Source organism: Oncorhynchus kisutch, linkage group LG15 (assembly GCF_002021735.2).
Source record: "Oncorhynchus kisutch isolate 150728-3 linkage group LG15, Okis_V2, whole genome shotgun sequence".
Classification (NCBI taxonomy): Eukaryota; Metazoa; Chordata; class Actinopteri; order Salmoniformes; family Salmonidae; genus Oncorhynchus; species Oncorhynchus kisutch.
The window spans coordinates 14,096,976-14,109,333 of record NC_034188.2 but is presented as its reverse complement, the minus strand read 5'-3'; the positions used below and the strand labels follow the sequence as shown (position 1 = coordinate 14,109,333).

Below are 12,358 nucleotides of genomic sequence, written 5' to 3'. Positions count from 1 at the left end.
CCCAGCATTTCCTGATAACCTCAGTCACCTCACCTTACTTAGTAATACTATGTTGATTTGATTGATTGACTGATCTGTTAGGCACCTTTTTGATTGACCACACATTCTCTCCCCTCTCCCTATCTCTGTCTCTCTCTATACCCTCTCTCCCCTCTCGCTATCTATATTTCTATCTTCCCTATCTCTCTCTTCCCTCTCATTATTTCTCTCTCTCTCTCTCTCTCTCTCTCTCTCTCTCTCTCTCTCTCTCTCTCTCTCTCTCTCTCTCTCTCTCTCTCTCTCTCTCTCTCTCTCTCTCTCTCTCTCTCTCTCTCAGTCGGTGTTGTGATAAGAAGAGCTGTGGCAACAGAAACGAGACGCCCTCTGACCCCGTCATCATTGACAGGTAAGCAGGCTCCACCCCTGTGCTGCCAATGATTTGTACAGAGGAGGAAGGTGTGCCAGGGTGTGTGATGAGCATTGAGCAGCTCAGGGTTGCTTCTGTCAAGTCTTAGTTGTTATGTTGAGTTGTCTCAGTGAAACAAACTGAACCTCCAGCCTGTACTGTGCCTGTATCAGTCTCAGTGAAACAAGCTGAACCTCCAGCCTGTACTGTGCCTGTATCAGTCTCAGTGAAACAAGCTGAACCTCCTGCCTGTACTGTGCCTGTATCCGTCTCAGTGAAACAAGCTGAACCTCCAGCCTGTACTGTGCCTGTATCAGTCTCAGTGAAACAAGCTGAACCTCCAGCCTGTACTGTGCCTGTATCAGTCTCAGTGAAACAAGCTGAACCTCCTGCCTGTACAGTACCTGTATCAGTCTCAGTGAAACAAACTGAACCTCCAGCCTGTACTGTGCCTGTATCAGTCTCAGTGAAACAAACTGAACCTCCAGCCTGTACTGTGCCTGTATCAGTCTCAGTGAAACAAGCTGAACCTCCAGCCTGTACTGTGCCTGTATCAGTCTCAGTGAAACAAGCTGAACCTCCAGCCTGTACTGTGCCTGTATCAGTCTCAGTGAAACAAGCTGAACCTCCAGCCTGTACTGTGCCTGTATCAGTCTCAGTGAAACAAGCTGAACCTCCTGCCTCTACTGTGCTTTATTTAACCAGGCAGGCTTGTTGAGAACAAGTTCTCATTTACAACTGTGACCTGGCCAAGATAAAGCAAAGCAGTGTGACAAACAACAACACAGAGTTACACATAGAATAAACAAACGTACAGTCAATAATACAATAGAAAAAGTCTATATACAGTGTGTGCAAATGAGGTAAGATAAGGGAGGTAAGGCAATTAATAGGCCAAAGTAGCAAAGTAATTACAATTTAGCAAATGAACACTGGAGTGATAGATGTGCAGATGATGATGTGCAAGTAGAAATACTGGTGTGCAAAAGAGCAAAAAAGTAAATATAAACAATACGGGGATGAGGTAGGTAGTTGGATGGGCTATTTACAGATGGGCTATGTACAGCTGCAGCGATCGGTAAGCTGCTCAGATAGCTGATGTTTAGTTAGTGAGGGAGATTAAGTCTCCATCTGCAGCGATTTCTGCAATTCGTTCCAGTCATTGGCAGCAGAGAACTGGAAGGAAAGGTGGCCAAAGGAGGTGTTGGCTTTGGGGGTGACCAGGGAGATATACCTGCTGGAGCGTGTGCTACGGGTGGGTGTTGTTATGGTGACCAGTGAGCTGAGATAAGACGGAGCTTTACATAGCAAAGACTTACAGATGATCTAGAGCCAGTGGGTCTGGTGAGGAATATGTAGCGAGGGCCAGCCGACGAGAGCACACAGGTTGCAGTGGTGGGTAGTATATGGGGCTTTGGTGACAAAACGGATTGCACTGTGATAGACTGCATCCAGTTTGCTGAGTAGAGTGTTGGAGGCTATTTTGTAAATGACGTCGCTGAAGTCGAGGATCAGTAGGATGGTCAGTTTTACGAGGGTATGTTTGGCAGTGTGAGTGAAGGAGGCTCTGATGCGAAATGGGAAGCCGATTCTAGATTTAATTTTGTATTGGAGATGTTTAATATGAGTCTGGAAGGAGAGTTTACAGTCTAGCCAGACACCTAGGTTATTTGTCGTTGTTTTTGTAGTTGTCCACATATTCTAAGTCAGAACCGAGAAGAGAGGAGAAAGGCGAGAGGAGAGAGAAGAGAGAAGAGTGGAGAGAGGGGAAAGAGAGCAGAGGAGAGAGAGAGGAGAGAGGAAAGAGAGCAGAGGAGAGAGAGGAGAGGGGAGAGAGAGGAGAGAGAGGAAAGAGACCAGAGGAGAGAGAGGAGAGGGGAGAGAGAGGAGAGAGAGGAAAGAGAGCAGAGGAGAGAGAGGAGAGGGGAGAGAGAGGAGAGAGAGGAAAGAGAGCAGAGGAGAGAGAGGAGAGGGGAGAGAGAGGAGAGTGGAGAGAGGCTGGTGTACAGCATTGGAGAAGTGGTTATAAGACGAAGGGGAAGTTGCCATGTTACAGTACCAGTCAAAAGTTTGGACACACCTACTCATTCAAGGACTATTTTTTATTCTTTCATATTTCTACATTGTAGAATAATAGTGAAGACATCAACACTATGAAATAACACATGTAGAATCCTGTAGTAACCAAAAAGGTGTTTAACAAATCAAAATATATTTTATATTTCAGATTCTTTAAAGTAGCCACCCTTTGCCTTGTTGACAGCTTTGCACACTCTTGGTATTCTCTCAACCAGCTTCTGGAATTATTTCCCAATAGTCTTGAAGGAGTTCCCACATATGCTGGGCACTTGTTGGCTGCTTTTCCTTTACTCTGCGGTCCAACTCAACCCAAACCATCTTGAGGTTGGGTGATTGTGTAGGGCAGGTCATCTGATGCAGCACCTGGAGGTGTGTTGGGTCGTTGTCCTGTTGAAAAACGAATGATAGTCCCACTAAGCGCAGACCAGATGGGATGGTGTATTGCTGCAGAATGTTGTGGTAGCCATGCTGGTTAAGTGTGCCTTGAATTCTAAATAAATCACTTACAGTCTCACCAGCAAAGCACCCCGACAAAATCACACCTCCTCCTCCATGCTTCACAGTGGGAACCACACATGCGGAAATCATCCGTTCACCTACTCTGTGTCTCACAAAGACATGGTGGTTAGACCCAAAAATCTCAGATTTGGACTCATCAGACCATAGTACAGATTTCCACCCGTCTAATGTCCATTGCTTATGTGTCTTGGCCCAAGCAAGTCTCTTCTTCTTTTTGGTGTCCTTTAGTAGTGCTTTCTTTGTAACAATTCAACCACAAATGCCTGATTCATGCAGTCACCTTTGAACAGTTGATTTATAGATGTGTCTGTTACTTGAACTCTGTGAAGCATTTATTTGGGCTGCAATTTCTGAGGCTGGTAACTCTAATGAACTTATCCTCTGCAGAATACGTAACTGTGGTTACCTCTTGCTTATTTCAGCTGTTCTTGCCATAATATGGACTTGGTCTTTTAGCAAATAGGGCTATCTTCTGTATACCACCCCTACCTTGTCTCAACACAACTGATTGGCTCAAACGTATTTAGAAGGAAAGAAATTCCACAAATTAACTTCTAACAAGGCACACCTGATAATTGAAATGCATTCCAGGTGACTACCTCATGATGCTGGTTGAGAGAATACCAAGAGTGTGCAAAGCTGGGTTCAAGGCAAAGGGTGGTGTGAGGGAGTGCGTAACTGGCGGCAGGGAAGTCAGGCGCAGGAGAGCAAAACTGGGTAATCAACGGAGCAGTTTTATTCATAAAACCACCGGAAACCAGAACAATAAACAAATTGGTACAAAACCCGTCGCGCACCATAGAAAACGTGCACATGCACTTACAATAAACAATTCCACACAAAGACATGGGGGGACAAAGGGTTAAATACACAACATGTAACGTGGGATATTGAGACCAGGTGTGTGAGAAGACAAGACAAAACAAATGGAATATGAAAAGTGGATTGATGATGGCTAGAAGACTGGTTACGCCGAGTGCAGAGCGCCGCCCGAACAAGGAGAGGAACCGACTTCGGCGGAAGTCGTAACAGGTGGCTACTTTGAAGAATCTCAAATATAAAATAGATTTGTTTAACACTTTTTTGGTTACTACATGATTCCATGTGTGTTATTTCATACTTTAGATGTCTTCACTATTATTTTACAGTGTAGAAAATAGTCAAAATAAAGAAAATCCATTGAATGAGTAGGTGTATCCAAACTTTTGACTGGTACTCTATAATTAAGCGTTAAGGCCCAAAATGGTGTGGTGTTTTGCCAATTTACCACAGCGCAGGGCCATTCTTAAGCATGACGCAAAGCGGTGGTTTATTGGCCATATATCATGAACCCCCGAGGTGTCTTATTGCTCTTATAAACTGTGAAAGCTATGATCCCTTATTGATGTCAATTGTTAAATCCACATCAATCAGTATATATGAAGGGGAGGAAGCATGTTAAGGAAGGATTTTTAATGCAACAGCTGTGTCAGATTTTTTTTTAACTTTACGGAAAAACATACCATGCAATAATCTCAGTACGGCACTCAGAGACCAAACAAGCCAAAAAGATATCGGCCATATTGTGCAGTCAACAGAAGTCAGAAATAACATTATAAATATTCACTTACCTTTGATGATCTTCATCAGAATGCACACCCAGGGATCCTAGTTCCGCAATAAATATTTGATTTGTTTGATAAAGTTCATCATTTATGTCCAAATAGCTCCTTTTGTTAGGGTGTTTGGTAAGTAAATCCAAACGCACGTGCAATCCAGCCAAAAGGTCGGACGAAATGTCCAAAAGGTTATATTACAGGTCGTAGAAACATGTCAAACAAAGTATAGAATCAATCTTTAGGATATTTTTAACATAAATCTTCAATAATGTTCCAACCGGAGAATTCCTTTGTCTGTAGAAAAGCAATGGAACGCAAGCTAACTTTCACATGACCGCGTGTCACTAGCTCTTGGCAATATGCCAGACACCTGGCTCAATCCCCTCTCATTCGGCCCCACCTCACAGTAGAAGCATCAAACAAGGTTTTAAAGACTGTTGACATCTAGTGGAAGCCTTAGGAAGTGCAACATGACCAATATCCCACTGTATCTTCGATAGGCTATGAGTTGAAACCCTACAAACCTCAGATTTCCCACTTCCTGGTTGGATTTTTCTCAGGTTTTCGCCTGCCATATGAATTCTGTTACACACACAGACATCATTCAAAGAGTTTTTGAAACTTCCGAGTGTTTTCTATCCAAATATACTAATTATATGCACATTCTAGCTTTTATGGCTGAGTAGCAGGCAGTTTACTCTGGGTACCTTATTCATCCAAGCTACTCAATACTGCCCCCCAGTCACCAAGAAGTTAAGCCTTGAGACAATTGAGACATGGATTGTGTACGTGTGCCATTCAGAGTGTGAATGGGAAAGACAAAAAAGTAAGTGTTTTTGAACAGGGTATGGTGGTAGGTGCCAGGCGCATTCGTTTGTATCAAGAACTGCAACACTGTTGTGTTTTTCAGGCTCAATAGTTACCTGTGTTTATCGAAAATGGTCCACCACCCAAAGGACATCCAGCCAACTTGACACAACTGTGGGAAGCATTGGAGTTAACATGGGCCAGAACGCTTTCGACACCTTGTACAGGTCATGGCTTTAGAATTGAAGGCTGTTCTGAGGGCAAAAGGGTGTGCAACTCAATATTAGGAAGGTGTTCAGTGTAGTTTGTTTCCTTGTTGGTGGAAATGCTGAATGGGCTATTACAACGGATAAGAATATAGTGCTGCAAAATGAGCAAGCAAGTACATCCTCCTCTCAATCAATCAAATGTATTTTTAAAGCCCCTTTTACATCATCCGATGTCACAAAGTGCTCCTTTCTCCTTCTGTCCTTCTCTTTTCTCACCTGACCTATTTTCTAATCCAGGAGGTGGGTGTGATGGAGAGGAAAAAGAAGAAATTTTTTTTCTGTGTCCTAATTTGATGTTAGCTATTGCTACCCTCACACCTGATCTTCAGCACAGTCCAACACAACACAGCCCAGCACAGTCCAACACATCACAGCATAGGACAACACAGCCCAACCCATCACAGCCCAGCACATCATAGCACAAAACAGCCCAACACAGTCCAGCACAGTTCAGCCCAGCCTAGTCCAGCACAGCCCAGCACAGCCCAGCCCAGCCCAGCATAGCCCAACACAGTTCATCCCAACACAGGTCAGCCCAGCACAGTCCAAAATGGCCCAGCACAGCCCAGTGCAGCCCAAAAAATATTACAGCCCAGCACCACCCAACACAGCCCACACCGCCCAACACAGCCCACAACACCCAACACAGCCCACACCGCCCAACACAGCCCACACCGCCCAACACAGCCCACACCGCCCAAACACAGCCCACACCGCCCAGCACCACCCAACACAGCCCACACCGCCCAACACAGCCCACTCTGCCCAACACAGCCCATACCGCCCAACACAGCCCACACCGCCCAACACAGCCCACACCACTCAACACAGCCCACACTGCCCAGCACCACCCAACACAGCCCACACCGCCCAACACAGCTCACTCTGCCCAACACAGCCCATACCGCCCAACACAGCCCACACCGCCCAACACAGCCCACACCGCCCAAACACAGCCCACACCGCCCAACACAGCCCACACCACCCAACACAGCCCACACCGCTCAAACACAGCCCACACCGCCCAGCACCACCTAACACAGCCCACACCGCCCAACACAGCCCACACCGCCCAGCACCACCCAACACCACCCAACACAGCCCATACCGCCCAACACAGCCCACCCTGCCCAACACAGCCCACACCGCCCAACACAGCCCACACCGCCCAACACAGCCCACACCGCCCAGCACCACCCAACACAGCCCACACCACCCAACACAGCCCACACCGCCCAACACAGCCCACAACACCCAACACAGCCCACACCGCCCAACACAGCCCACACCGCCCAACACAGCCCACACCGCCCAAACACAGCCCACACCGCCCAGCACCACCCAACACAGCCCACACCGCCCAACACAGCCCACTCTGCCCAACACAGCCCATACCGCCCAACACAGCCCACACCGCCCAACACAGCCCACACCGCCCACACCGCCCAACACAGCCCACACTGCCCAACACAGCCCACACCGCCCACACCGCCCAACACAGCCCACACTGCCCAGCACCACCCAACACAGCCCACACCGCCCAGCACCACCCAACACAGCCCACACTGCCCAGCACCACCCAACGCAGCCCACAACACCCAACGCAGACCACACCACTCAACACAGCCCACACTGCCCAGCACCACCCAACACAGCCCACACCGCCCAAACACAGCCCACACCGCCCAACACAGCCCACACCACCCAACACAGCCCACACCACCCAAACACAGCCCACACCGCCCAGCACCACCTAACACAGCCCACACCGCCCAACACAGCCCACACCGCCCAGCACCACCCAACACCACCCAACACAGCCCATACTGCCCAACACAGCCCACCCTGCCCAACACAGCCCACACCGCTCAACACAGCCCACACCGCCCAACACAGCCCACACCGCCCAGCACCACCCAACACAGCCCACACCACCCAACACAGCCCACACCGCCCAACACAGCCCACACCGCCCAACACAGCCCACACCGCCCAGCACCACCCAACACTGCCCAACACAGCCCATACCGCCCAACACAGCCCACCCTGTCCAACACAGCCCACACCATCCAACACAGCCCACACCGCCCAACACAGCCCACACCACCCAACAGAGCCCACACCGCCCAGCACCACCCAACACAGCCCACACCGCCCAACACAACCCAACACAGCCCACACCGCCCAACACAGCCCACACCGCCCAACACAGCCCACACCGCCCAACACAGCCCACACTGCCCAGCACCACCCAACACAGCCCACACCGCCCAGCACCACCCAACACAGCCCACACTGCCCAGCACCACCCAACGCAGCCCACAACACCCAACGCAGACCACACCACCAAACACAGCCCACACCGCCCAGCACCAACCAAACACCACCCAACACAACCCACACCGCCCAACACAGCCCACACCGCCCAACACGCCCACACCGCCCAAAAAAGCCCACACCGCCTAACACAGCCCACACCGCCCAACACAGTCCACACCGCCCAACACAGCCCACACCGCCCAACACAGCCCACACCGCCCAACACAGCCCACACTGCCCAACAAAGCCCACACCACACAACGCAGCCCACACCGCCCAACACAGCCCACACTGCCTACACTGCCCAGCACCGCCCACACCGCCCAGCACCACCCAACACAGCCCACACCGCCCAGCACAGCCCTACTTACTACTTTTTAGCTACTTTGGAACTACTTAGCATGTTAGCTAACCCTAACGCTAACCCTCACCCTCACCCTAACCCTAACATAACCCTAACCTCTAACCCCTAGCCTAGCTAACATTAGCCATCTAGCTAATGTTAGCCACAACAAATTGCAATTTGTAATATATCAGGCATTTTGCAAATTCGGAACATATTTGAATTGTAATTAATATCATATGAAATGGATGATGGACATCCACAAATGAATACATATAAATACCATATAAAACGTAACATATCATACTAATTGGAGTGTCTTTACATTTAGTGGATTTACATTTAGTATGTTACATCTAGTCCTGAGACCAGGTTGGCCCAACACAGCACATACAGTAACTTCATTCATCTACTTATCAGATCAGTGTTTCACTATTAACTGTGTGTGAAGGGTTAACATGCTGCCAGCTTGGCTCAGTCAAACTACTGGGAGCACAGGGGTAAACCCCTATGCAAAGAGAGATGAACACACACACAGTGATGGGCAGGCTGAAGCTGTGGTGTTGGGGTGCAGCTGTCTCAGAGCGCTGAGGTGAGGCCTTCCACTTCACTGGAGCAGAACAGTGGTCACACAAACACACATGCACACAAAATACACACACACACACACACACACTGAGCCAGATAGAGATCCCCTACTAACCCAGCCACAGTGATGCAGTGGTCATTACTTCATTAACACACACACAGACACACAGACACACAGACACACACACACACACACACACACACACACACACACACACACACACACACACACACACACACACACACACACACACACACACACACACACACACACACACACACACACACACACACACTGAGCCAGATAGAGATCCCCTACTAACCCAGCCACAGTGATGCACTGGTCATTACTTCATTAACACACACACACACACACACACACTGCAGAGAGTTCACACGTGTATTTATTTCAGTTTCAGTTGAGCTCAGCACACTTCATCTCTCTCCACCCCAGAGAAATCTTAAATCAACAACTCTCCACTTAACAATCACTCTGCTGTAGACAATAGGCACACACACACACACTAAATCAAAAGGTATTTTCTTTGCTCTGATTGGTAATCTTGTGAACTACAGCTTTGGTCTGAGCTGTTTTAGGATGTTTGTGTGTGTGTTTGTGTGCATGGGTGTATTTGTATGTGTGTGTGTCTTGATGGAGGTTTCCTGGCAAGTGTGTGTGTGTCTTGAGTGAAGAATGTCAAACAGGAAGTGCTCCTCCCGGGTAAATGATGTCATTGCTAGCAGCTTCCTGTTCCAGAAGTTGCATCTCTGCTTCCCTGCATCCCTATCCCTCTCTCTCTCTCACTCTCTGTCACTCTCTCCCTGTATCCCTATCCCCCCCTCTCTCTCTCTCTCAGTCCCCCTCTCCCTCCATACCTACATCGACCTCTTTCTCCCTCTATCCCTCTCTATCTTTCTCTGCCTCCATCCATCTCACTTGCTGGCTCATCATTATGCAGACAGACCTTCCCTAAGGTGCTGGTCGCTTCACAGCACTGACCTGCAAACACACACACACCCACACACAATGACCTGCAGTTCAGTGCACGTGTTTGGTCTGGGGGACTGATGGGGAGAGTTGTGATTGACAGGTGAGAGTTGGGAGGTCGAGGCTGTTTTAAATCATCCCAGCCAACCTTTCTCTCTCTCTCGCTCTCTCTATAAGTAAAACTCCTCTTCTCTGAAGTCCACTCCTTAATCATTGTTCTTTCACTTTACCTCTCACCTTTCTTTTGTTTGTGTTGTGTGTTGGGAATGAAGGGGTGTATCAGGCCAGAGCAGAGCTGGGGAATGAAGGGGTGTATCAGGCCAGAGCAGAGCTGGGGAATGAAGGGGTGTATCAGGCCAGAGTAGAGCTGGGGAATGAAGGGGTGTATCAGGCCAGAGCAGAGCTGGGGAATGAAGGGGTGTATCAGGCCAGAGCAGAGCTGGGGAATGAAGGGGTGTATCAGGCCAGAGCAGAGCTGGGGAATGAAGGGGTGTATCAGGCCAGAGCAGAGCTGGGGAATGAAGGGGTGTATCAGGCCAGAGCAGAGCTGGGGAATGAAGGGGTGTATCAGGCCAGAGCAGAGCTGGGGAATGAAGGGGTGTATCAGGCCAGAGCAGAGCTGGGGAATGAAGGGGTGTATCAGAACTAAATGAGTAAATCTAATGTTCCAGTTCTCTAAGTCTGTCCGAGATCCAATAACTATTTAAATCACTGATGTCTCTCCTTTCTTCTGATGTGTGATTGTCTAATGCTGCTAACACCTGGAGAGACAGACAGACAGCAGGATGACGTTTTCCAGGATTCCCGCTATCTGTCTTTCTCTCTTTCTGAGGCGTGCCCTTGAATATGCACTCAATTTGCTTTTCAAACGAGGCATGACGTGTGTGTGTGTGTGTGTGTGTCTGGTAGTGGCAGCGGCAGCATCTCTGTTCAGTTGTCACACCTTCCTCCAGGCTTGCTGAGTGCTGTCTGAGAGCCCATCGGAGGTAACTGAACAGACTAACTGATTGAGGTGAGTTCAGGCAGTGTAAAGAGACATTCATCTAGTCTATAATCTGTCCCGGATGTCTATGTCTGAGAGACAGAAACAGAGAGACATTCATCTAGTCTATAATCTGTCTGGGATGTCTATGTCTGAGGGACAGAAACAGAGAGACATTCATCTAGTCTATAATCTGTCCCGGATGTCTATGTCTGAGAGACAGAAACAGAGAGACATTCATCTAGTCTATAATCTGTCCCGGATGTCTATGTCTGAGAGACAGAAACAGAGAGACATTGAGAGAGAGTGGAACGGGCAAACAGGGCCTTCTTAGACACAGACATAAACCTACTGCACAAATCTGAGCAGAGTAAGTATTTGATCATTCATTTCAGAGCTCAGACAGCCCTCACTACAATCTGTCCACCTGGTCTGTTTACAACCCAAACATATTCTTTCTTGTATTGTATGTGTTTGTTTGACCCTGTAGGAATGTTCAGTGTTTTTTTGTTTTCTACTGCCTCTGTCTTTTTCTTGTTTGTGTTCTTTGTGTGTGTGTGTGTGTATGTGTATGTGTATGTGTATGTGTATGCGTGTGTGTGTGTGCTTTACTAGAGAGCAGAGAGCTACACTAGTATTGTCACTCCCTAAACAACCTAAGGAAATGACTGTGACTGTATCACTGATCACAGTATCCATTGTAATGGAGAGATATAGCTGGTCCTACGGCTGCTCCATGGTATTGACTCAGTCAATACAACACACGGTCATTTAGCAGACCATCACATTCTAATCAACTTTGAGTTGTGAGGTGTTACTGAATACACTCTGACTCACACACGCAAACACACACACACACACACACACACACACACACACACACACACACACACACACACACACACACACACACACACACACACACACACACACACACACACACACACACACACACACACACACACTAGTTGTGAGTCTGTCTCAAGTCCCATTTTGACTCTGTAAGTGACACTTGAGAGTAGAGGACTGGTGCTTGAAATGACTGAGGAGGTAGAACGTCTGTGAGTGTAATGTTTACTGTTAATTTTTATTGTTTATTTCACTTTTGTTTATTATCTACTTCACTTGCTTTGGCAATGTTAACATATGTTTCCCATGCCAATAAAGTCCCTTGTATTGACTTGATTTGAATTGAGAGAGGGAGGGGGAGGGAGAGAGAGTTCCCCCATCCACTCCATGCTTCTCCTATAGCTGGTGGCTCCCAGTATAGTAACATTACTGGCCTGAAAACCTGAACTAAAACCCAACAACATGTAATTAGTTTGACTCTTGATTAGCAGTTGATCGGATTACCGCGTTGATCAACACAGGGACCACTAATTAACTCCCTTTAGACCAGTGTGTGTGCATGTGTGTGTGTTTGCGTATGTGTGCATGTGTGTGTGTGTGTGTGTGGAGGATGTTAATATACAGTTTTGGGT

General features: G+C 48.1%; 1 protein-coding gene across 1 annotated transcript in view; it reads left to right on the top strand.

Moving 5' to 3' along the window:
* The window catches only part of LOC109905924 (transcription factor COE1-A), a 116,240-nt gene that overhangs the window by 14,209 nt on the left and 89,673 nt on the right, over positions 1-12,358 (top strand). Inside the window, exon 6 of the mRNA XM_031791349.1 lies at positions 317-385. Within this exon, the coding sequence (XP_031647209.1) occupies positions 317-385 (69 nt within the window). The remainder of the gene's footprint in view (positions 1-316; positions 386-12,358) is intronic.